Source organism: Argentina anserina, chromosome 3, assembly GCF_933775445.1.
Source record: "Argentina anserina chromosome 3, drPotAnse1.1, whole genome shotgun sequence".
Classification (NCBI taxonomy): Eukaryota; Viridiplantae; Streptophyta; class Magnoliopsida; order Rosales; family Rosaceae; genus Argentina; species Argentina anserina.
The window spans coordinates 18619037-18643451 of NC_065874.1; the positions used below are offsets into that span (position 1 = coordinate 18619037).

The following is a 24415-nucleotide window of genomic DNA, read 5'->3' on the forward strand; positions in this document are numbered from 1 at the left end:
AAATTTACACTTATAACGATGTTCACTCGGGAAGTAAATGTGAGACCATACGACACTCGGCGAGTCACTAGTCCTCTCCTTTCTAATCTCTATCGGAAAAGTCTGCTAGTACATCCCTTCTCTTCTAGCAACTCCTCTCTTCTAACAACTCGGTAATATCAATATCGCTTCCGGTTCATCCCCTCTATTCTGGTTCATCCCCTCTCTTCCGGTTCCCCCGATTCATCCCCTTTCTTCTGGTTCTGCCGGTTCATCTCCTCTCTTCCGGTTCTCCCGGTTCATCCCCTTTCTTATGGTACCCCTGGTTCATCCCCTCTTTTCTGGTACCCCTAGTTCATCACCTCTCTTCCGGTTCTCCCGGTTCATCCCCTCTCTTCCTATACCCCCGGTTCATCCCCTCTCCCGGTACCCTCGGTTCATTCCCTCTCTTCCGGTACTCCCGATTCATCCCTTCTCTTTTGGTACCCTCGGTTCATCCCCTCTCTTCTGGTACTCCCGGAGTCTCACTCACGCATGCATAACGATACCGTCGTACCCTGAGTCTCACTAGTAAATACCAAAGCTAATTAATCCGACTAACTGAGATAACCGAAACCATAACTCAAACGAATACCCAATACTCGGCATTTGTCCGCATATCTTTACCTGACAATAAATCCCACGATCCTAACACTAATTCTGATAGAAGTAATTAACGTCATACAATCATCTAACAATATGATCATATAGCAACCATCATTAAATAACCACAATGCATAAAGCATCAACACATCTAGCAATGAGAATCTAACCTAGAATATGTGTGGCTGCACCCAAACCTCGGTTGGGCTGCCTACGTACCCTATAAAAGGGATCAAGCCATTTGTAGTTCAACCATCCACCAAGCCAAAAACACAAACGCCTCATCACAACCAACACACATAATCAATAGCATAACATTCATCCATCTAACCATGAATTCCTACATCGAGAGGTTTATTTTGAACCGTAAACTCGGCCGAATTTCGGTGCCACGCACAGCTGGCAGTGGCAGCGCCGCCACTATTCCGACGACCTCCAATCGTCACCAAATTTCATCAACACAATATAATCGACATTTTTAACAACTTTCTAGTTCACAACAAAGTCCAAATCCAAGCCTAAACAGTCCGATTAACGAAGAACATAAAATCGGCACTATTCACAAACTCTAGAATTAGAAATTCTTGATTTGAATACTTACATTTCGATTTGGCTCAATTCCTTTGGAGAGATTGTCGACGATGCTGAGACAAGCAAAACCCCTCAAGAAATTCAAGTAATGGCGGCCGGAGGAGGGAGTTCCAACGAAAAAGAGGTTCGGTGGTGGCGGAACTTTTGGGTGGCACCGCTCCTTCATGGCAGCAAGACAGGTGTTGCCACCAACCCAGAAAATGTAGGGGATTTGAGTCACTTTATTTTGAGACTAGTGCGCCGCCCTAACTCGGCCCGACATCGGCGGAATCGACCGAGGAAGGCGACGGGGTCGGGGAGCTTAGGATGAACAGTACCCGCCCGATTTCAAATTTTCCAATTTCCTCATTTTCTTCAATTTAACCCCCTATTTATACTAAATTCTAAAACGCCCAAACGCTCTTATGATTCGTAACATTTCCATACGAACTCCGATTTAGGCGTGTCACGTGTCCACGAATTCGTATCGACGAGCCCTACAACTTTCGTGAAGGAAGTTTTCCTGAAAATATTATGCATCAAAAAGTCAAATTTTAGAGTTGTCACACTTAGTACGACTCTCGTTTCGAGAAAAAGATAAAATTATAATTTCGACGAATTGTAAAAGATTCGGGTCATATCATGATTATACTAGAAGAATATTTTATAACCTGTAATATAAGAAAATCAAGTCTAGAATTGGAGTGTAAATATGGGATCAATTTCTATTTTTCTTTTAATAAATTGAGTTTAATTGATTGTTCGATAAGTAATTTATAGTAATGAAATGCAAGTTTCAATTAAAAACTTGAGCGTATAACATAAAACAGAAAAGATCTCTTTTAACCGATATGGCGAAATTGATCACATTCTCTTGTCTTGGACCAAAAAAAAAGATGATCACATTCTCTTGTCAAGCAACTGAGAAAAGATTAGTATATTCACTAGAATGTTACCGACCGGCTAGACTTGCATCCAATAACGTCAACTTTTTTTTTTCACAAATCTACTCACAAGAGAATCACAAAAATAAAATCGATCCAAATAAATGTTCGGATCACTAAAATTGTCTACATGATTATAGATGAAACCATCTACGTAGTAAACAATGTGCATAATAGTAACATTATCTAGGCTGACACTGTTATGTACACATAGAACAATGACAGTTGGTCGTTCCACTTCCACATACATCCCATGTGCACAAGGACATATCAAATTCATCTCTTACGCATCTTTCAGGTTCTATGTTTCATCATGTCTGTCGTAATAGTGTTGCTCACAGTTTACCTCTACTCTGCAGCGTTGTATTCTTAAATCAACCTATCAAGAAATCAAGAATCACATTAGTCCTCTGGCATCCTATCTTCTAGACTGTAATTGTAGAAATAACCAAGGTTCTAAAAAACGCTAGGCGTTAATCGGGCGGACAGTTAAAAACCAACGCCCAGATGATTAATCGGATTAATCGGCCCAAAATCGAGGCGGCCAAGAATCTCCGGGCGCTTAGGCGCCGCCTAGACGGTCCTAGGCGGGGATTTTTAGAACATTGGAAATAACTAAGGTGTTCAAGATTTTATGAAAAACTCGCAAAATAAAATTGAAGCATATATATATTGCCATATAGGGGATAACAAGAAAACCTGAGTATGTTTTGGCATCTGTACTTATATGTCAAACAAGATTAAGGTGTGCACAGCTGAATACGACTCAGTCCTCAGTCCTTACACGACTGGTTCGTATTTTCTAGACTACACTGATATCAGATCAAATGCGTTTGTATTTACAGGACAGCATAAATATAAATGTGAAATTAGCATCATCTCATTGAACCATATTGCATTTCGTAAGCCTCACTTACATTTGGGACTTGACGTTCAAAATATACCTGATAGCCTTGCAAAAAGAAGGAAAAAAAATATAGTTATATATTCAAATTTGAAAGTCCAATCGATTCCTCAACAACAGTTTCTGTAGCAGTAATGCTCTCAGGAACCATGTCAGCAGTTTCTGCATCATTACTGTTCTCGGGGACCCTGTCAGTACAATACTCACATGGTATCATAGGAGGGGTCAAGTGCAAGCAGTGGTCGATTCTCTTTTCCAACCAAGCCAGTCTCCTCTCAAAGCTCAACACCCCAATGTGCATACACCGAGTTTCGACTTGGGCAACTCTCGCACAAGCACGAAGTAGTATGTAGTAGTCAGCATGTGCAGCATAAGTGTAGGCACCGTCATCCTGCTTCCTCACGTAGTGAAGGTAATCAAATCTTTTGGGGTTCACCCTTGGAGGAATATAACAGAACCTCTTCTCCTCCATGTCTAATTTCATCTGACCAATGGCTTCATCTTTGAAAGTCTCAGCTGACTCTTGGTCATTCACCTCTGAGCTATGACAAAAATGATCACCATTTTCGCTCCTCTGATGATCATCTGCGAGAAAAGTTTCTTCACAAGATGGAACGCTGGTGCATTCTTCATTATATTTCAGTCTTTTGGGTTCATCAGTTCTACCACAGTGCAATCCTTGTTCCACTGCCGCATCAGAATCCTGAAATCAACAAAATACGTTATAAAATGGTATTAATATGATGTACCACCACTTGAAATATAGTATATATACAGTAAATCAATATCATATGTTGTTAATATCCTGTATGTGCTAGATATTGGTCCTACATACAGTATGCCTAATATCATATGTCGTTAGTATCTGTCCATATAGTTCAGAAATCTGACCCTCCTCACACCATCTTCAGTTTCCCTTCAATATTACAAATGAAATAAAAACTTTCCACTTGAGACTATACTTTCCAGTTTTCTCATAGTTCAGAAAATCTGACCTTCCTCACACCGTCTTCAGTTTCCCTTCAATATTACAAATGAAGTAAAAACTTTCCACTTTTCACTAATGTTGTGTTTGGATAGAGGAAAACAAGGATGAATTTAATTAAATTCTAGAAATTTGATATTCTTTATCCTGTTTGGGGTGAAATTTCAAGGAAAGTACAAATTCTATTGGAAAAGATAAATGGAATTTGGAGCATGTTTTCCTGTTTATTTTCCATGAAAAAGAGGTGTCATTCTTCAATTCCCAATATTTTCCATGCAATTCTAACCATTTTCTAAATTGTAGGGAATAGTATCCAAACAAAAGAATTCTCAATTCTTAGAATTTATATTACTGAAAAATAGAATTCCCATGAAAATGAAGTTTCCGTCAAAGTAAGATTACTCCATCCAAACACAGCATTAGGGAACTATACTTTCCACTTTTCTCATAGTTCAGAAAATCTGACCCTCCTCACACCATCTTCAGTTTCCCTTCAATATTACAAATGAAATAAAAAAATTCCACTTTTCATCCAGATAGGAGATACTACCATAGCTAGTGGAACAGTTTGCAGATCTTTGCATATCCAGCCCTACTAATTGTGCTGAACACAGAACTCGTCGTTCTGTTTTACTATGCTAACTATGTGGTACCTATATCAATGAAGCTTTTATAAAGCAATTTTAACAAAATGTACAGTATATTAAAACCCTTCATAAAGATTATTATCAGCTGAATCAGTCAATAGTTCATCAAATGTAAACGAGCCTATGTTTTCATAAGAAAATATCACAACTCCAAGAAAGCTACACATTACCTTTCCACTTTGATAGATGTTCCATAAAGTTTCAATTAGCTTTTCTTCCTTGGGATCCTTGCGCAATGGTTCTGATCTAGCAAAGACTGTATCCTTGCAAAACTGGAGATATGTTGGCAAGTCCTTGCAATATTCTGTGAAGACAAGTGTTTTAGATATTCATGATTAAGTAGGGGAAGATAGAAAGTATATGTACTATTTCTGTATATATCATTAAAACTTCACCACAGATTGCATGATCAATTCTAATAATAAAAGCACCCCAATAGATTTACCATAGTCATCAGCGATTTCATTATATCTTGCTTCAAGTTTGGCCAAAAGTTCTGTGGCATCCAACTTAGAGTTATGTGCATGCGAGAAGCTTTTATCGAAGTTTGTATCAGAATCATCTTTACTGTGAGGCAGACCATCAGACTCCTTATCAGCATCATCCTTCATTTCAAAGCTGGATCTGGGCTCCTCATCTCCACTACAATTAGATGTGGAGGATGAAGCATGACAACTGGACAAACTTCTTTCCCATTCTCCAAAACCATGAATATTATAAAGAATTCTCACAGCTACAATAAGTATTGACATGACACAAACACGGGTAGGAAGCCTCAACTCATTTGTAGATAACCATAACTCTGGGGGCATTGACCACTCATATATGTGGCACGCATGAGGAAGAATCTTTTCAACCGGAAGAGCTAACTTATTTAGAAAGCGGGAAGCTATGGCAAAGAAATTGACTGGAGGTAAGTCCAAGCCTATGGACCCAGCAACAGATGCTGCTAGTGATTCCAGCTTCTGCACTGGAATTGATTCAGAAGGCCTAAACATCAAGCTTGAACTTATTGGGCAGGCACGTGAAGGCTGTCCAAACTGTTTCAGATCATTTTCAATTTCAACAAAAGCAGCAAAATATGGGAGCTTTCCTTCTAGGGACCATTTTACCATGTCGGTTGGCAGGACTGCTTCCCTAGCAAGATGACAAGCCAGAAAAGAAATAGCTAAAGTATAAGATAATGGTAGAATCTTCTTCAAGGACTTGAACCATGCCTTCACTGCTTGAGGGTCATACTTTGCAAGATGTGGTGCATGGCTTTTAGAAAGCGTCTTCAAACTTTCAAGTGATTCTCCTGAAATCAGAAGTCAATAATCACAAAACTATGACAATAACTATACAAGGGAATTGACATCTGAAATTGTCTTAAGCTTATTCAATGAACTAAAACAGAACTCTTATCAAAGTAGCACTGACATAGGGCTTCAAAATAAAAGAGAATGACCTGATTGTTCTTTTTGGCCAAACAGAATTAAGTGATCCTAAAATTCATAAATGGGCATAAGAACTAAGCTCTTGTTTTCAAGTGAACAGAGTATTGCTTCAAGAATCAAGTTACAATACAAGAAAACTTAAGTCAAGTTTCAAAAATGGCGTAGTTGTAGAAGGGAACCTTGTTGGGGGATCTCAGACTCATTTAAGTAAGATGTCTGATCAGCACAATCATCATTGAGAACCTGAGTTCCAGCCAAGAAACGGAGCCAAACGGTCCCAACCAAACCACATATCAAGGGAGTTACCTTGAACTCTGTGACCAAAGCCTCACATTGAAGCTCAATCATCCGTTGCAATCCCATCACATACCTAAGCCTAATCCATCCATAATAGTCCTCCTCAATATCCTTCCCATTGAATGCAAACTCCTTAAGCCCTGTGGGATCCTGATCTTCTGTTTTAGCTTGGCTTGGACTAAATGGCTCAGAATAAGGTGTGAAATCATCAATTGGTTGGGACAGGGGCTCTGGTTTGACAACATAGCTGTTAATGCGACGAGTGTGGCGAGCAGAGTAGAGGCCTCCAAATGGGTTACCAGTCTGGTCAAGGAAGTCCTCATCTGCCACGCCAGTGTCCATGAAGTCCTCGGCTTGTGAGTTGCATTGGGTGCAATAGAAGAAGCCATCATCACCATCTTCCAGCCCCACATTGCCACAATTCTGGCAACAATATGTATCTGGGTTCCCCATTGCTGTTGGATACGATTTTTTGATGTTGAGACTGTTTAGCTGATTATGGCACAAGAGTTGATGCAAAGGTCAGAGCAATAAAAGAAAATAAGGTAGTCTTACCTTGAAGTAGGGAATATAAATTGATAAAGAAAACAGGGATTAGGATTCAATAATCAATACCCTTATGGGGAATCCTGGGAGGTTCGAAAGGAGAGCAATGGCCTTCACTGATCTTGTGTCCGTCGTATAAGAATAGAGAACTTGAGAGAATCAGCATACACCACAGAGGCACAGATAGTGTGCATAACAAACTAAACTAAGCAACTTAAAAACAGCAATTTCACAAGAACATGAAATAGTAAAGGATATAAACAAGAACATATGAAATAGTATAAAAATAATATCATCATCACAAGAACAACACCATTTGAGATACAGACGTCAAAACACATTTGGCCTTCAATCCGCTAAGACTTCGATTGAAAGATTTTGACAGAACAGCACAAAAATAGTGAAATCAACATGCTATTAAACATCCAACATGACCAATGAGTTAACACCTCAAGTAGTTTAAGTCAGACTCCAGAGATTACCCAAGTAAAAAAATCAACAATGAAAACAAGTACAAACTCACTCAAGTTTTTGAGGCACCTGGGCACGGAAGAGAGTTGTGTCTTTGTAGATGACAATTCGTTCACTTTGACAGAAAGTAGAATTTCAATCGCAGGGAGCAACGCCGGGAAGATAGAAGCAGTGGGCTGCGGAGGAGATGAGGAGGAGCACGGTGACTACTAACAAGGATGAACGCTCGAAGATCCGCCCAACCATCTCGGTTTTCTTCTTATCCGAACACTGAGGTTTTTCTCTCAGGGATAAAACCCAAAGCTCTTCATTGATCCAACTGTGGGCACCAAGTTGGTTTCGTACAAAAACCCTTGAGCGGTTAAACCTTGTAGGGTTTTTCATTATAAATTATTGCTGAATTCTAACCGGCGGTAGTTTTTGATAGATTCATACTGTTACTATATTTGGCTCATAATTAACATTTCACAATCCTTATATGGCTCATTAAAACCTTGCTGAGATCAGACAAATACATCATTCTCGAAAAAAGAGAGAGAGAGAGAGAGAGAGAGAGAGAGAGAGAGAGAGAGAGAGAGAGAGAGAGAGAGAGAGAGAGAGAGAGAGAGAGAGAGAGAGAGAGAGAGAGAGAGAGAGAGAGAGAGAGAGAGAGAGAGAGAGAGAAGAATCAACTCCACGTCATAAATAATTTATCCGTTGGAGTTGATTTAAGGAGCAGTTTTCTGCAAAAATTCTTTCATACTTAAAATTTTGATACTTAGTCATGTTAGTATTAATTTAGACCATTAGATTGTTATTTTTAATTACAACTGATGGTCCATATATTACTAACATGTCAAAAACCAATATTTTGAGCATATAAGACGTTGTCCAGTTTATGTAGAGAAAGTGTTCGTAGAGTATCGGTCGTCAGTAATAGAATCACATTAACTCACACTGGAACTCAAACGTTGAGATTGATGCTACCATGGTCCTTATGTCTCAGCATATAACTAAATATTAGAAGTCATTAACTACATAAGTATGGTGGTAAGTGGTAACTAGTAACTACGTATAAGTATTGTGGTAGCTACTAGCTAATGTTGTGGAAGATGCATCACCTGATCGCTTCATTCCTCTTATTTTTTTCATGTACGATCTTGGAAATCCTTTGAACTTAAAACTTTTTAAACGGTAGAATCATTCCCATGTAATAGTTTTTCTACAAGCTACCGCTACTACTGCGTGAGTAATGGCACCAGTACGAATGGTTGCGAAAAGTAAGGACTATCTAACTTAACTCCTATCATCTGAATCTATTTCATTACATCGATCATTCGAACTTGTAGAAAACAGTAAGCAAGAAAATCCATACATTTCTTAAACCTGAATTATCTTCAGATAAACAAATTACAAATGCATGAACAAAATAAACAGATTTCTTTCCTATTCCAGTTTTTGGATTCAGGTGGTTTAGCTGGCAAAGAAAGATGTAAAGACTATGGCCCCCAAGCACAAGAATTATACCAACTAAATTAATTCTGCGGAGCTCCAGATGAGCAACGGTAAAGGCTTTATCAATCAAGTATCCGGCCTAATCAGGACCTGTGTTCACTGGTTTCTGATGGACTCTTGCTACCGGCATTCCATCACCACCATCATTCCCTACCCTCCATGTGCGATCCTTTTTCCTCTGAGGCTTCTTGTGTTGTTTATGAGCTGCCTTCGGCTTCTTGACTGCTTTCTTGTTGGTAGAAAGCCCATTGGCTATGTCAAATGAATTGAGGTCTTCCAGGACATGATCTATCTCTGGCACATTTTCGCCATCCGAATCTGAAAGGGTTTCCATATCAGATGAATCTGATTCATGCTGTTCGGACAAGATGTGTCCCACATCATCTTTTGCATCCTTCATTCCAGGGGGCAATTCATAATGGGGCAGCTTCCCATCAATGTAGTCCCTCAACAATTGACGGGCAGCTCTAGTTTCATCAGGCAGCCCACTTGAGGCAACATACCCACGAGAGGCACAGTAGGCTCTCATAAGCTCAGCTGCCAGAGGTGGCCGCGATTGCAATTCATAGGATTTGGGTTTTGGTAGATCAATATTGTACACTTTTTCAATAACATGTCTTGGAACTCGATCAGCCACAACCTGCACAGCCTCCCTCCTTTCAGTCATTCGATCAATTGGCAATACACCACAAGCAATCATCTCATGTCTTGAGCTTGAAAAGGATGGAAACACTAATCCAGGGCAATCGCAAAGCGTCAACTCATCAGATATAATCAATGTTTGGAAGTGCTTTGTCTTCCCTGGAGTGGAGGTAACACCTGTCTTCTTCTGGCCGACCAATGCATTAATTGTTGAGCTTTTACCAACATTTGGATAACCAACAAAACCCACAACAACACTAGTGGAAGGTGACATACTTCCAATTTGCGACCTGATGTTGGATGAGCCTATGCTACTAGATCCCGAGTTCCTTCTGAGTTTGACTATCTCTTCTGCCTCAGACTGTAAACGAGCCAGAAGCTCATCTCTCCCATATACTTTTGTATCAGGGTCCTCTGAACTCTGCTGACAATTTTCTGTGCTCCACAAGGAGCTGAGTTGTTTCCCTTCCATGGCTGCGGAAGCAGCTTTAGCCGACCAAAAGACAAAAAGAATCTCTTGGGAACGGAAATATTGTGCCCACTTCTCTCTGAAGAATGCAGTAAAAGAATTTAGGAGGGTAGGTAATTGACAAATAGATTGGTTGCTCAAGATTAAAGTTCTTGAAATAGAAAATAAAAGAAACCTCTGCAAAATCACAAATTCATGTATATGAAATTACCAACCTAACAGATACAGGTAACAGATCTGCTTTATTAACAAGAAGCATTGTCCTTTTGTGTTTGTCGACCTCTCGCGCATATACCTGCATTTGAGAAGAACCAACATCATATATGTACATATCCGAGTTTCTGAAGAGTCATGACACATCTGATCATTTTGAACATTTCTTCATATTAAAATATCATCAAGTTTCCCATGACTATGGCTGTTAATCACTTAAACAATTCCTGGAGTGGACTGTGCCATAAAGTCATAAACCTTGCTTTTTGAATACCAGGAAACCAACTTCATATTGTTATTTTCCATAGAGACCTTAACGAGTAGGAAAGAACAGTTTCCCAAAACAAGAGAGTAGGAAAGAACAGTTTCCCAAAAAAAGAGAGTAGGAAAGAACAGAGTACCAAATTGAGGTGAGACTAACATTAAAAATTCTATTCACTTTAGAGAGAAAATTTGTGGAAAAACACAAGTTCATCTCCTTGACAATTAACAAATTCTAATAATCTGTCAAAAAGATACAATAATCCAAAGAACAATATATGTAGTTGCACATAAGCAGTTCGAAGAGATAATATGAACCCGATGGCCAATATCCTTATCTGCCTCAAAAAATCACTAACTAAGCCTCTAACATTGATTTTATTCATTTATGCTGAGTTCTCCATCCAGATGCTTGCATCGCACTACTGCATACAAGTCAATGCTTCAAACTAGTATGTTCATTATTCATGAGTGAAAATACGACTTAACTAGTTTCAGCTACTAACAAAATGTATATATCAATTAGTAGCAAATATCTCCAGACCATACTGATACATGATCAATATTACGAAGCACGACAACCTAATAGCATTTGGCAGTCTACATTACCTCAAGATCAGGACAGCGATAGAACAGAGGATCTCGGGCATCGACAACCATCACAAGCTGAAAACACAACACTACCAATGTTACCAGCAATGACTTAAAATACCACACACAAAAATTTCGACCGAGACAACAGATAAACAAGGCTTGTTCCAATGTTACCAAATCGCTGCGCTCGACGACACGCCACAGCTGCCTCCAGATATCCAAGTTCTTCTCAAAAGGAGTAAGAACAAGCTTGTCATTCTCCTCAAGCCTCGCCAGGCTTCTCCGCCACACCAAGAAGGCCTGCCTTTCATTATCATCGAGCTCCTCCACCGACATTTCCGGCGTCCACGGCGGCCTACGCGGCACCTGTAGACTACCGGCGTGAAGCGACTCCTCCTTCCTCTGCAGCTCCCTCCGCTTCTCCGGCGTTATCTCACTCCCGTCCCTTCAAAAATCAATTCAGTGACAACTTCAATCGGAATCGAAAAGGGAGATGAAAAGAGAGAAGGACTCACAGGTCGATGAGGAGGTTGGGGTTAGGGTTGTTGAGGGAGAAGAGGCGGTCGGCCTCGTCGGCTTGTTCGATGACGGCGTCGATGTCGCTGACCTCGGTGACGGACTCTAGAACCTTCTTGTGCATTTTTCTGTACATGATGCCTTTCTCTTTGGTCTGCTGAATCAGCTGGTTGTGCTGCCGCACCAGGGCTCTCCCCAGCTTCGTCTTCTCGTTCTTCGGCGGCATTTTCGCTTGCTCTCTGTCTCTCTGTGGTTTTGAAGCGGCTCGAGGACGACGGTCGCTTTGGGTGTACAAATTGAACACGACCAAAAGGGTTAGGAACTTAAAATGTGCGTTTGCCCTATATACCATTTTATTTTTAAAAAATTAAACAACTCATATAGTACAAATTTATAACGGGTGCATTTCGAGTTTCGACCTCCATCAAGAGGCGACTTATAACATGAAGAGCAAATTAAATTAAACACATCTAAGAGCGTTATGATGTTCATTTATTTATACCTTTTTATAGATTAAAAACTCAAATATTATGACGAGTTTATTTCGACCTACAATTTATTAAGAGGCGACATGTGTGTAGGATCAACTTGGACAAGTTATGCAACTAAAATAAAAGAACTATTGGGTTTTCTTTACCGCTAACACATTTTCCAAAAATATTTATAAAAGACAAAGAGAGAGTGGAATTCACCAAATCCATAGCACGCGACAAAATTTCAATAATAGCATGATCACTAATATTTTATGAGCTTCAATATCTTTAAAGAGCCAAAATTTAATTCTCAATCGAGAAAGAAGATAGTAGCGCAAGGCAATGGTTTAAATTTTATCAAAATAATATCGGTTGCGGGGAAAATATATATATTGGATTAGCAAATTACTCAATTGATTATATTTACGACATTTTACTACAAATAAGTACCAAATAAACTAAATATGAAAAAAAAATATTTGGTTCTTTTGATGATAAAATTACAAAAATAGTACAAAATAATAAAATAAGCAAGGTCTGTGTAACATCCTGAATTTTTAAGTTGGTTAAATTCTATTTTCCTTTGTAAAAATAAAAAGTAGTCATTACCACGAGTTCGGGGTATTTTTCAGTTAATTTTTCGGACTCCTAAACTATTTTTTAACAATTTTAGGAAAATATGGTCAAAATTAAATATGAGAGTGATGCCAAGCTCGAATTGGACCATGTGGTGACATGTGGGCTGCTAACGTCATCATTAGACACTAGTCATAGGACAAGTGTCAAATGGTAGTGTGTGTTGTGTGGTTTTGTCATTTTGTAATAACTTGAATTTTCGATTTCTATTTTTAGGAAATTCGAAAATTAATACAATGGTGATTTGTATAAATCCTGACTCTACACCTTTAATTTAGTCTTTGGTTGAGGTCGAATCGATTTCAAGAACGAAAAGCTTGAAAAATGATTAAATTTTTAAAGGCTTAAGAGTTGATTATTGGCTGTGTTTTAAAGCTTTTTGCCTCTAGTAATTATAAGCAAAGTCCATAGAAGTGTTTAATAAATCAACTTCTCACTCTCAGCTTCCGGAAGCTAGAGCTTTTAAGCTCTATAAGCAGAAGTAGGGGAGGGCAACTTTTAGAAGCCAGAAGCCGCGAGACGCGCGGAGATCACTATAGTGATAATTAATTGAAAGTTTCAAAATTCCAGTGGTACCCTCATGCTGTTAAAGATTTTACACAATCCAACCACTCCTATGTCAACCCCTCTGACCTCGTCACCGTCCCTTACCTCTAGAACTGGATCTTCCATGGCTCTAATCTCGTCGACCTCGCTCGCCCCTCAGCGACTGCTTCGCTCAGGATCCGCCGCTCTACTCCTCCCAGCGGCCCCGCCCTAAACCCTAGCCCTAGTCTCTCGTTGAGTCTGTCGAATTCATCTTATTCGTACACTCACCCGGTGATCCCGCCTACGAGGCCGTACCTGCCGTCGCCGTACGACAGCGGCGGAGGAGGAGGAGGATCGTTCTCGCAGGTGACGGAGGACCCGACGGAGGTGTACAAGAGGAATGTGATTAATAAGATCGTGGAGATGGTGCACGGGGACATGGCCGAGCTGAGGAAGGCGAGGAAGGTAGAGATGGATGGGCTGTTCAACGCGCAGGTGGCGTTGCGGTAGCGGTCAGAGCAGTTAAGGAGTGGATTGAAGGAGATGCTGGACGAGAAGGAGAGTTTGGAGTAACAGCTGCAGATGGTGTTGATGAATTCTGATGTTCTAGAGGGGTGGCTGAGAGAGAACGAAGGGAAGGGCAAGGGCGGCGGTGGCGAGGTGGATTTGGCAATAGAGGATGTTGTGTATTCGTTAAATAAGGCCGTGCAGGATGGGGCTGTGCCGTTTGATTAGTACTTGAGGACTGTCAGGTTGCTGTCGAGTGAGATCGCGCGACGACGGCCAAGGTCAGGGCCATGCAGATGCAGTCACAGGTTGCTAACATGGCGTCTAGGCTCACACATTATGTTGCATCGTAGGGGAGTCATTGGTTTTGGTGGTATTGGTGTTGTTGGAGGGGCTGGCTGCATATTTATGCTGCAATAGAAATGAGGTATGTATAGATTCTGGTTAAATTCTTTTGAAAATATGTCAATCTCTTATGTTCATTTTTATAATTAGTTTGTACCTGGGTGAATTGGATGAGTTCTGTTCAATAATACTATGTAGAAGCTCAATTTTGTCCCTGCGTAACTAGAGAATGTTTGTTTTGGTTAGATTGCTTTGGGGTGGCATGATCGCATATTCTGATGGATTGGTGTAGCTAGATAGTTTAAAGTTTGAAACTGGCTAGTTATACTCTTGGATTCTTGGTCTTGTATCAATTCATTCGAGGTACGCATGCAGGTAGTTTAAAGTCTGAAACTAGCTAGTTATACATGGGCAAGGAACATTCTCTCCGTGAAGAAATTAACCCATCTAGCTATGGTGATAGAATTACTGTTCTAAGCATTAATGGGGGTGAGATTAGAGGCATCATTCATGGAACCCTTTTGAGTTTCCTTGAATCCAAATTACAAGTATGCAAATAGATCGATATAATCTTGCTCTGAGTGATATTGCATGCATACTAACATGTAGTGGAGTTGCACTTATGGTTTCTTTTATTTAGGAACTAGATGGAGAAGAAGCGAGAATTGCAGACTACTTTTGATGTGATTGCAGGAACAAGCACATGAGGACTAATAACAACCATGTTGACAACACCTAATGAGAAGAAGAGACCTCTTTTTGAGGCGAAGATATAGTTCCATTTTATCTTGAGCATTGCCCCAGAATGTTTCCTCAAGCCAGGTTAATTAACCATACTAGCTCGATAATAATCTGCTTATTATTTTCCATTAACTTGCATGAGTTTAGTTTTTCTTTTGCTGAAATCTTTTGTGCATGTACTCAGTCGGAGAATTATGAGGGTGTGTGCCTTGATTGGACCAAAATATGATGGCAAGTACCTAAGAAAGATGTTTCGTCAGATACTTGGAGCTCGAAGGCTGCATGAAACTGTTACACAAATAGTTATACCTACTTTTGACATCAAGCTACTTCAACCCCATGTCTTCTCAACCTTTGAGATACGTATCCAGTGCTTAATTTTGTTGAGACAGTTTATGTACAGCTAGCATATGATCCTACGTAATTCTTAAACTGTTGTTGTTAAATGATCGATAATTGACCCGTAGGCAGAGATTGATGCTTCTGAGGATGCATTGTTATTAGATGTTTGCATCAATACTTTGTCTGCTCCAACTTATCTTCCAGCTCATCACTTCAAAACAAGAGACTCAGGTGGGAATGAGAGGGAATTCCATCTTGTTGATGGTGGTGTGGCAGCTAACAAACCTGTAAGAGAGATAATCCTTGCAAGTGTAACTTTAATTGCCAGTATGTTATTTTATATTATGATAGCTTGCTACAATTTGTTAGCTTTTATGTTTTTTTAAAGACGATTTTTTAGTTATATTACCAAATTAGTTTGCAGATATAGTGTTTGTTCGCGTTCACATGTTCAATTCCACATTGCACCATAAATAATTATATGTATGTGTCTGTGCATTTTCTTATCTGATTGATATAATTTTATACTTACTTCTCTACTTTCTCTTTAGTATTTAACTAATTAACACATTGTTTATGCTAGGTCCATTAGCAGTTTCCCAAGGAGGCAAGGGCTGGAAACTCATTTAGTCATTTAACAAGTACTTTTATCATATAACAAGCTGCCTTTTTTCTTCTTTCTTTTTTGTATATATACGGACCATTCATGTCTTGATATGGTTTATTTAGGAGACTTCAATCCTATCAATGATTCCTTTTGTTACTGTATGTGGAGAAGTCCAGGTCATATGTCCATTTTCCCTATTTTTTCTAGTTGTTGGCACCCCTACTGGCACAGAGCTAGTATGGCATGCCACCGAGTATAAGCATCACTCTCTAGGAGGATCTACAAGTCACTATGTGGCTCAACCGTGATATTCATAGCGTACCTCGTCATACAAGCTTTCCAATGATAGTCGGAACTCACCAAGACACCACCGAGAAGTCACATTTCCGACCTCATCAAGATGGCTCCATAGTAAGCCTAGAGGGGCACTTGTCCCACATTGAAGAATATGTAAATGAGAGGGGTTCCCTCACCTATAAAAGGGACCTCTCATCCCACTTAGAATGGGATCACGTCATGTATACCTTAAGGCTATTTGCCTATACTAGTGGATTCAAGTGGACGTAACCTACCCCAAGAGAGGGAGGTGAACCACTATACTTCTCGTGTCAAACTAACACTCACTAATAGCTAACTGTGCGATCAGCTGCCCATCCGGTAATCACAACGTTAACACTAGTTTATACTCTTTTTACAATAAATGAGAATATCTTTTGTTGGAATATTACATTCTTATTATGATACTTGATTTATATCTCTTTTGAACTATAAACTGAAGCAAAAATCCTAGTAGTGATGGATGCGCGTGTATGAATATTTATGTATTTACATGATCCTAATCAAAACAAAGTTATTAATATAAAAATATATTTATTTAAGATAATTTTAAAACTATCCAATTAATGACATATTTTCAAGCATTGTTTTAAACCAAAATTATCTTACATGTCTAAATTAGTCATTTAACAAATTAAAAGCATAAATCAGTTTGAGTTTACCAAACGCTCTGTCACAGCTTCTGCTACTAACAACCACTTATATAAGTAGGTTTACCAAACAATCAGCTACTTTACTTATCAGCCACTTATTCCTAAAAAATCAGCATAAGCCAGCTTTATTAAAAGCCCAGCTGCACCAAACATAGCCATTGACTCGTGGCTTATTTCCGAAAACTTTCTTCACGAAAGTCGTAGACACGTGGCATGCATAAATTGCATCAAACTTTTTTTTTCGTGGTACTGTTCATCATCTTCCCCAAAACTGCATCAAATTTTCTCTCCTCCGTTCTCCTTCGCCCGGCCATCAAATCGAGTGTGGTTTGTCCCATTAGTTTCGTCTCTCTCTTATCTTTTTATTGGTACCAAGCTTGAGCTACGTTGATAATCGAGCGAAGAGCAGCAAAGCTCACAAGTTGCTGCAACAGTAAGCGTCGGAGTTGCGAGCATTCTTGGGAGTTTAGGGCACATGGCCACATCAATCGACCACCTTCACTCTTTGAGTGGGGAAGTCAAAAAGAGCTATATCTCAAGGTAGCAGCTGTTTGCATCGAGGAAGAGTCTGTAGCTGCATTTTCGGTAGTCTTCCAGCCAATTTGATGGGCATTGCAAGTATATAGCTCCTTCCCTTCAACGGATCTGCAAGTTAGGTGTGTGAGGCAGTGAGAGTAAGAGATTTAAGGTGAATGGGATTATTTGTGGTGGTGTTTGGATGGCAGCAAGTGCCACTGTTTTAAGTGCAATTTCGGTTGAGTTTTGAGGTTCAAATTCTTGTTTACGATCAGTGTTGTTGGCTTTTATTTTTTTTATTTACATTCCACTCTGTAACATTCAACTCAAGCGTTGGGACCGACATCTGGTGCGGTAAAAGCTACCAACTCCAGGACCAAGGCGTGACACAGTATGTAATATCGAAAATTTCGCCAAAATGTTGGTGATTTTTTTCGTTTTTACCATGTGGGGATATATCTTCATTATACCACGTTAATATCGTTAGATTTTCCTTAATAAAATGACAATCAACCTCCATATGTATAGTTCTATCATGTTGAACTGGATTATGAGCAATCTCAATTGCTACAATATTATGACAATGCAAATCCATTGGTTTTTTAAGCTTGACACTCAACTCCTTTAATACATTTCGAATCCACAGTAGTTTGCACACCACATGAGCCATACCACGATATTCTACTTCACACTAGAGCGTGCAACCACCTTCTGCTTCTTACTACGCCAGGTGATGAGACTACCTCCGATAAAAGTGAAGTATCTAGAAGTTGACCTGTAATCAATCTTATCCCCAACCCAATCTACATCTGTATACCCCATAACTACAAATTATAAAACTAAGGATTCATCCTATATCACTTCGATTTGCCATCTTTTGTAAATAGTAGACCTCTACCAGGTGCAGACTTCAAATATCTGAGAATACGTAATACAACATCTATATGCTCCTCACTTGGATTATGCATAAACTGGCTAACAACACTTACAACATATGCAAGATCATGTCTAGTATGTGACAAGTAAATCAATCTTCCTATTAACCGTTGATACCTGCTCTTGTCTGTTGGAAGTTGATCAGGATATAATGCCCACTTATGGTTCATCTCAATTGGGGTGTCAACCGGTTTGCAATCCATCATTCATGTTTTAGTAAGAAGATCAAGTACATACTTCCGTTGTGACAAAGTAATCCCAAGCTCGGACCGCACAACTTCAATCCATAAAAAAATACTTCAATTGACCCACATCTTTCATCTCAAATTCTTAGGACAAATGCGTTTGTAGACTTGTCATCTCAACTGGATCATCACCTGTAGCAACCATGTCATCTACATAAACAATCAACACAGTAATCTTATCATCCTTGCGTTTAATGAACAAGGTATGATCATAGTTGCTTTGTCGATATCCGAACGTCTTCATGACTTTGGAGAACCTCCCAAATCAAGTTCTAGGTGATTGTTTCAATCCATACAAAGACTTCTTAAGTCGGCACACTTTTCCAATGTCACATGGTCTACAACTAATACCAGGTGGGGTGTCCATGTACACTTCTTCCAGAGTTCCATTCAGGAAAGCATTCTTCAAATCAAACTGGTGAAGTGGCCAATCATAATGAGCAGCTAATGCAATAAGGATCCTTACAATGTTGATTTTGGCTACCAGAGCAAATGTCTCCTGATAGTCAACACCATATTGTTGAGTATATCCTTTAGCCACTAGGCGAGCTTTATATTTGTCAACGCTCTCATCAGCTTTCAACTTCACTACAAACACCCGACGACATCCGAATGTCTTCTTACCAGGAGGCATAAGAACAACATCTATGTGATAAACTGATATTAATATCAATAATTTTTTGTAACTATTGTCTATTTAGTGTCTAACCCCTGTAAGAACAGTATATTCGTTAAATTCCTATATGGGCAGGAAAAGAATGGTACAACGTATGCCAAGTACGATGCATATCGACATATCATTATACATATTCTCATAATAAAAATAAATAATATATGTAACATGTTAATATGTAAATAATTGAAAGAAAATAGGGGATAAGGCTTGGGGGGGGGGGGGAGATGAGATCAAAAGAGGGGAACCGACAGAAGGGGGAGGGAGTGAACAAGAGAGTTTTATTGTGATAACCTGATATTAATATCAATAATTTTTCATAACTATTGTCTATTTACTGTCGAACCCCTGTAAGAATGGTATATTTGTTAAATTCCTATATGGGCAGGAAAAGAATGGTACAACGTATGCCAAGTACAATGCATATCGACATATCATTATACATATTCTCATAATAAAAGGAATAATATACGTAACATGTTAATATGTAAATAATTGAAAGAAAATAGGGGATACGGCTTGTGGGGAGATGAGATCAAAGGGGGGAACCGACAGAAGGGGGAGGGGGTGAACAAGAGAGTTTTCTCACACAAAAAAAGAAAGGAAAAAAAAGGGATAGAGGGGATGCCTCTGATTCTCTCTCTCCCACTCTCTCTCCCCTATGTTGTATAATAGTAGCAAACTAGTAATAGTAGGGAAAGATACTGATCTTTGTCGAGATCGTGTACGAAGTTTGGTTGTTACAAAAGGGGAAGAACTCTCTTCTTTTCCTCCCGACAAGAAGCAGAGGAGAATCAGATTCATGGTCTCGTCGATCTCTTCTTGTATTGGAATTCTTATGTGCCTCAAATGATTTTATGAGGTTATTTTTATTTTCCCTGAAATCTCGAAAAAGAGAGGCTTTGCTTGAGTTGGGTTAGAAGGGATTGAGGATGGTTAGCATCTTTTCAGTACACCTTAATTCCGGATTGAACTTTTCTAATTCGGGATTGGGTTTACAATCCCAATTAAATGAACTTTGTTTCATTCTTTTGCAAGGCTTCCAATTCTTTATTCATAGCTTGCTTCCACTTTGGATCTGCCAGAGCATCCTGTACATTACTAGGAGTAGATATTGTAGATAATTTGTGAAAAACAAGTGCATGTGATCTAGACAACCTATGATGAGATATAAAGCTAGCAATATGATTTTTAGCTTTGGTTTCTATGCTAGGTTCATACTGTTTCTTTAGAACCCCTTTTGTTGCTCGTTGAGATCTCCTAGGTACAAAAGTTTCCACACTACCCAATTAAATGTTATCATTATGTACCTTCGGAAGGACATTTTGGATGAGTTCTTCAGTTGATGAGTAGAAGGGGGTCTTCCGACATAATTTCTTTAATTTGAAGAAGTTCACATTCTATTCAGAAGATGATGGGTCAACCCTATTCGTTTGTCTCTGTTATGGGAGGAACTAACGAGTCGCCTGAGTCATCACTTGAAAGTTACATTGTAGCTAACAAGACGACTTGTCTAGCTAACAAGTCCACTAGTTTACATGTAGTTTCTTCTGCTTAATTATAGCTGTTTCTTCTACTCGATTTCCAGCTCCAAACCGACTTTCTATGTTTTCCAACTTTTCAAATTCATCCATATTCATAGGATTTCCTACAAGCTGCTTTCCCCCTTGAAGGGAAAGACTTTGAAACTCCCCCTGAGTAATAAGGTTCAGACTCACGGAACGAGACATCCAAGGAAACATGCATCTTATTAAGAACTTGGTTATAGCAACATTACCCTTTCTGAAATTCAGCATACCCTACAAACACACACTTCACAGTACACGAGTCAAGCTTGGTCCTTAGTTGTTTGTTTATATGCACATACACCATACGTCCAAAAACTCTAAGCTCCAGATTAGGTAAAGATGGTACATTGAGCAACAGATGTAACTTCTTATATGGGCTCTGGAACTCAATCACACGGGAAGGTGTGCGATTAATCAAGTATGCAGCAGAGCACACAGCTTCGCCCCATAACTTTTGATCCACATTCATACCAAAGAAAGAGGCACGAACGATTTCTAACAAATGTCTATTCTTCATTTCAGCCAATCAATTTTGTTGAGGAGTATACGCAATTGAAGTTTGGTGTCGAATTCCATGAAGATTGGTGAATGTAGACATTTTACAATTCACATATTCTCCACCATCATCAGATTAAAGTATCCGGATTAGTTGTTGATATTGAGTTGCCACCATCTTATGGAATTCAATAAACATAGAGTACACTTCATTCCTATGTTTCATCAAGGATACCCCAAGTCAACCTGGTACATTCATCAATGAAACCCACAAAGTAATGAAAGCCAGAACGTGTACATAATTTAGCAAGACTCTAAACATCAGAATGTATTTTCATAAAAGGATTTGAACATTTATTCAAACTTGGAGAATAGGTAAGACGATGGATCTTGGCCAGTTCACAAATGTCACACTTAAAATCAAACTCTTCAACAATTGAAAATAACTCTCGCTGTAACTTTTTAAAATATCCAAAAGATAAATGACCTAAGCGGCGATGCCGTACCCACACTGCCTCTTTGGCTTTATTCAGACTACTGGTGTTGTTTGCTTGACTTAACGATCTTAATTGTTGTTATCCACTGCTCATCAAATCCAAGTAATACAATTTCCCCCTTCTAACATCATAACCAAGAATCCACTTTGTCAGAATGTCTCTTGAAAAATACATAAATCAGGATAAAAGGTTACATTGCATGAAAGAGCCATAGTAACATGTCTCATCAATAAAAGGTTATATGCAAGAGGGAATAACAAGTATAGAATTAAGGGTTAATTGATCATAAATTTTTAAATGTTAGATATTTCCCGAAATTCCACAAACTCTCGCCTATATTTTGACTCAGGGTCACCCAGATTGTAGGCCACATGTCCACGTGATGCACCTTAGTTTAACTAAAATTCAATCAAAAATTCCAAATTGATGCTATTAAATTGATGTTCAAAACTTGGATGGTTCGTGCACAATACTAATCACTTAATCATATGCGCTACCTTTTGATTGTGTCGACTAATGAGATCTTTATTAATGTATTCTGAAAACGAGGATAATCTACTTCTAGTGAATAACTAACATACAATATAATGTCCTGTTCTTGATTATATACCAAAAGTTCATATAAATAACCCTTAAATTTTGAAAATTTTACAAAGATTTAGCTATTCTCACAACAAATTATTATAACATACTTATTAGATTCGTTGGATCGTTAATGTTTGTACTATGTTTTTATTTGTAATATTAATTTTGAAATTTTGTTCAGACCGTTGAAGTTTCCATAATCGCCGATATTTTAGTCCTTGAAATTAAGTGTATGAATAAGTACTTGTTGGATTTGAAGTAGAACGATAGTTGACTGGCTTTCAATGAAGTTTAAGGGTTCATTCGATGATTTGTTTTAGCATACCCGATTGGATTTTCTGCATTTGAAGATGAATGAGGTTTTCGCGTTTCACACATTTAGGTGCAACATATACTTCTTAGTTTTAAATGAACATTTTCTATGTCAAAAACATACACATTTTCAAATTCCAAGAAAAAAAAACTAAGAGAGCTTAAGTGATGATTTTAAAGAAAGAAATCTAACTAAGCTCATACATAGAATAAGATACACATGTATCATTACTTGTTAAGTAGTTGAAGAAGAAGGGAGTAGAATTTTACATGGCTCCTTATGAGGAGGCTAATGCGCAATTGACACACTTAGCAAGCGGCAAATTAATAGATGTTGTTATCACTCCTGATTCAGATCTTATTACATGTGGATGTGAAAAATCATCTACAACATGAATGCTGAAAAAGTACATGCGACTATTACTCATTTGAGCATTTAAAAAAAGTGAACAACCTATAAAGATTTTTCCCAACATAAGCTTTTAGAAATGACAATCATGATAGGCTGCAATTACTTCCCAAATATGAAAGGAATAAGCATTTAAAGGCTTACACAAAGATAACAACGCATTAAGACTGTTATTACATGCACGACGAACCTTAAACTTACAACTGGAATTAGAAAGCCAAAATATAAGACTGAGATGATGAATATTCTACGATATTTTCAAATGGAAAATCTGGCGTTTGTATATCAACAAGTTTATGATCCCAAGTTAAAAACTTGTAAAATGAAATATTATAAGTTACCGAGTAACGTGGTGGATCAAATAGAATTTTTTTTAGGATTATGGTTGAATGACGAAGTTGTTCATAAAATTTCAACAGTTCACAAACTTTCAGTACTAGAAAAAACTGATGTGGATGAAAAGCTTGAATCCTATATTTGAACAGACAGTTTAGCAAGGGCCGAAAAATTTTGAAAAGATTTTACAGGGTAATATCAGAAGACAGATAGAAGAAGAAGACAATGAAGAAGACAAAAGGTGTATAGAATATTAGAATTTCTAATTTTCATTTGACATCGATTTTTTTGTCCTATGTACTATTTGAAAGTTTCAAGAAAAAAAGTGATGATTTCATGTTACATACTATCAAAACTCATAAACCCAAACCCTATAAGGCACCCAATCCTCATCAATATAATAAAATGCTTCTCCTATATTTATTTAATTATGAATAGTTGTATTCATAAATAGTAATAAATCTCACTTTTTATTCTCCAATTCTTGGATGCCTAGATTTGTCCAATTTTTTGAATTTCTTAAATGTATGATATGGTAAAATGATTTCAAATGAGTTTAATTTTGAAAACCCAAAACCACATATAAGAATGTATGAGTATCTATATATTACACGATGCTATTGTTGCACTAATTTTGTTTTAGGTAATACATATAACTTATAAGTGATATTTCTTTGTAAACCACTTTCATACGGTTAGAACTGAAGTTCTCAACCTCGATTGCATCAAATTGCGAATTAAATCAATAAAAATGAGGTGGCCAATTCAAAACCTGCATATTGAAATCAATGGCAACCAAATATTGATAAGAAAAAAAATGAATAAAACATATATGCAAAGTATAAAGCAACTGTCAATCTTCACCAAAAGTAATTGTAACCAAGCAACTACAAGTTTCGTTTCACCAAATCAATTAGCTGCAATATGAAATATGGACAAATAAAATTTCAAGTCTTAAATAAGCACTTCACGAAGTCTCTCGAAAATTTATTGATTAATTTTTCATGTCTTATTATCAAAATTTGTCTCCAAAATTTGGACCACAACCACTTGAAGCTCGATATG

At 38.3% G+C, this 24415-nt stretch overlaps 2 protein-coding genes and 1 pseudogene across 3 annotated transcripts; 1 reads left to right on the forward strand and 2 right to left on the reverse strand.

Annotated features, from left to right (window-relative positions):
• Window positions 1–2206: 2206 nt before the first annotated feature.
• On the reverse strand, window positions 2207–7775 carry LOC126786506 (TATA box-binding protein-associated factor RNA polymerase I subunit B). 2 transcript variants are annotated; one of them, XM_050512348.1, is made up of 7 exons: window positions 7474–7775; window positions 7020–7071; window positions 6287–6896; window positions 5117–5968; window positions 4842–4975; window positions 2835–3742; window positions 2207–2514 (listed from the first exon to the last, which is right to left on the reverse strand). In XM_050512348.1, the coding sequence occupies exons 3-6, from the start codon at window positions 6855–6857 to the stop codon at window positions 3116–3118; spliced, it is 2184 nt and encodes a 727-aa protein (XP_050368305.1). In that variant the 5' UTR covers window positions 6858–6896; window positions 7020–7071; window positions 7474–7775; the 3' UTR covers window positions 2207–2514; window positions 2835–3115. The 2 variants fall into 2 exon arrangements, with proteins under 2 accessions (XP_050368305.1, XP_050368304.1); XM_050512347.1 differs by having other exon boundaries at window positions 7020–7082; window positions 7473–7775.
• Window positions 7776–8756: 981 nt separating this feature from the next.
• On the reverse strand, window positions 8757–11892 carry LOC126786625 (GTPase LSG1-2). Its single transcript, XM_050512502.1, has 5 exons — window positions 11610–11892; window positions 11269–11539; window positions 11110–11166; window positions 10242–10321; window positions 8757–10105 (listed from the first exon to the last, which is right to left on the reverse strand). The coding sequence occupies exons 1-5, from the start codon at window positions 11834–11836 to the stop codon at window positions 8995–8997; spliced, it is 1746 nt and encodes a 581-aa protein (XP_050368459.1). The 5' UTR covers window positions 11837–11892; the 3' UTR covers window positions 8757–8994.
• A 2582-nt stretch (window positions 11893–14474) lies between these two features.
• Window positions 14475–15945, forward strand: LOC126786626 (patatin-like protein 1; annotated as a pseudogene).
• The last annotated feature ends 8470 nt before the right edge of the window (window positions 15946–24415 follow it).

Excerpts from the sequence above, each read along its gene's own strand:
- LOC126786506 (XM_050512348.1), bottom strand. The coding sequence starts at position 6,857 with ATGGGGAACCCAGATACATATTGTTGCCAGAATTGTGGCAATGTGGGG. Across the intron at positions 5,969-6,286 it reads GTCTGAGATCCCCCAACAAG|GAGAATCACTTGAAAGTTTG; the intron begins GTTCCCTTCTAC and ends TTCTGATTTCAG. Across the intron at positions 3,743-4,841 it reads ACATCTATCAAAGTGGAAAG|GATTCTGATGCGGCAGTGGA; the intron begins GTAATGTGTAGC and ends TGTTGATTTCAG.
- LOC126786625 (XM_050512502.1), bottom strand. The coding sequence starts at position 11,836 with ATGCCGCCGAAGAACGAGAAGACGAAGCTGGGGAGAGCCCTGGTGCGG. Across the intron at positions 10,322-11,109 it reads ATCGCTGTCCTGATCTTGAG|GTATATGCGCGAGAGGTCGA; the intron begins GTAATGTAGACT and ends TCTCAAATGCAG. Across the intron at positions 10,106-10,241 it reads CTGTTACCTGTATCTGTTAG|AGAGAAGTGGGCACAATATT; the intron begins GTTGGTAATTTC and ends TGCATTCTTCAG.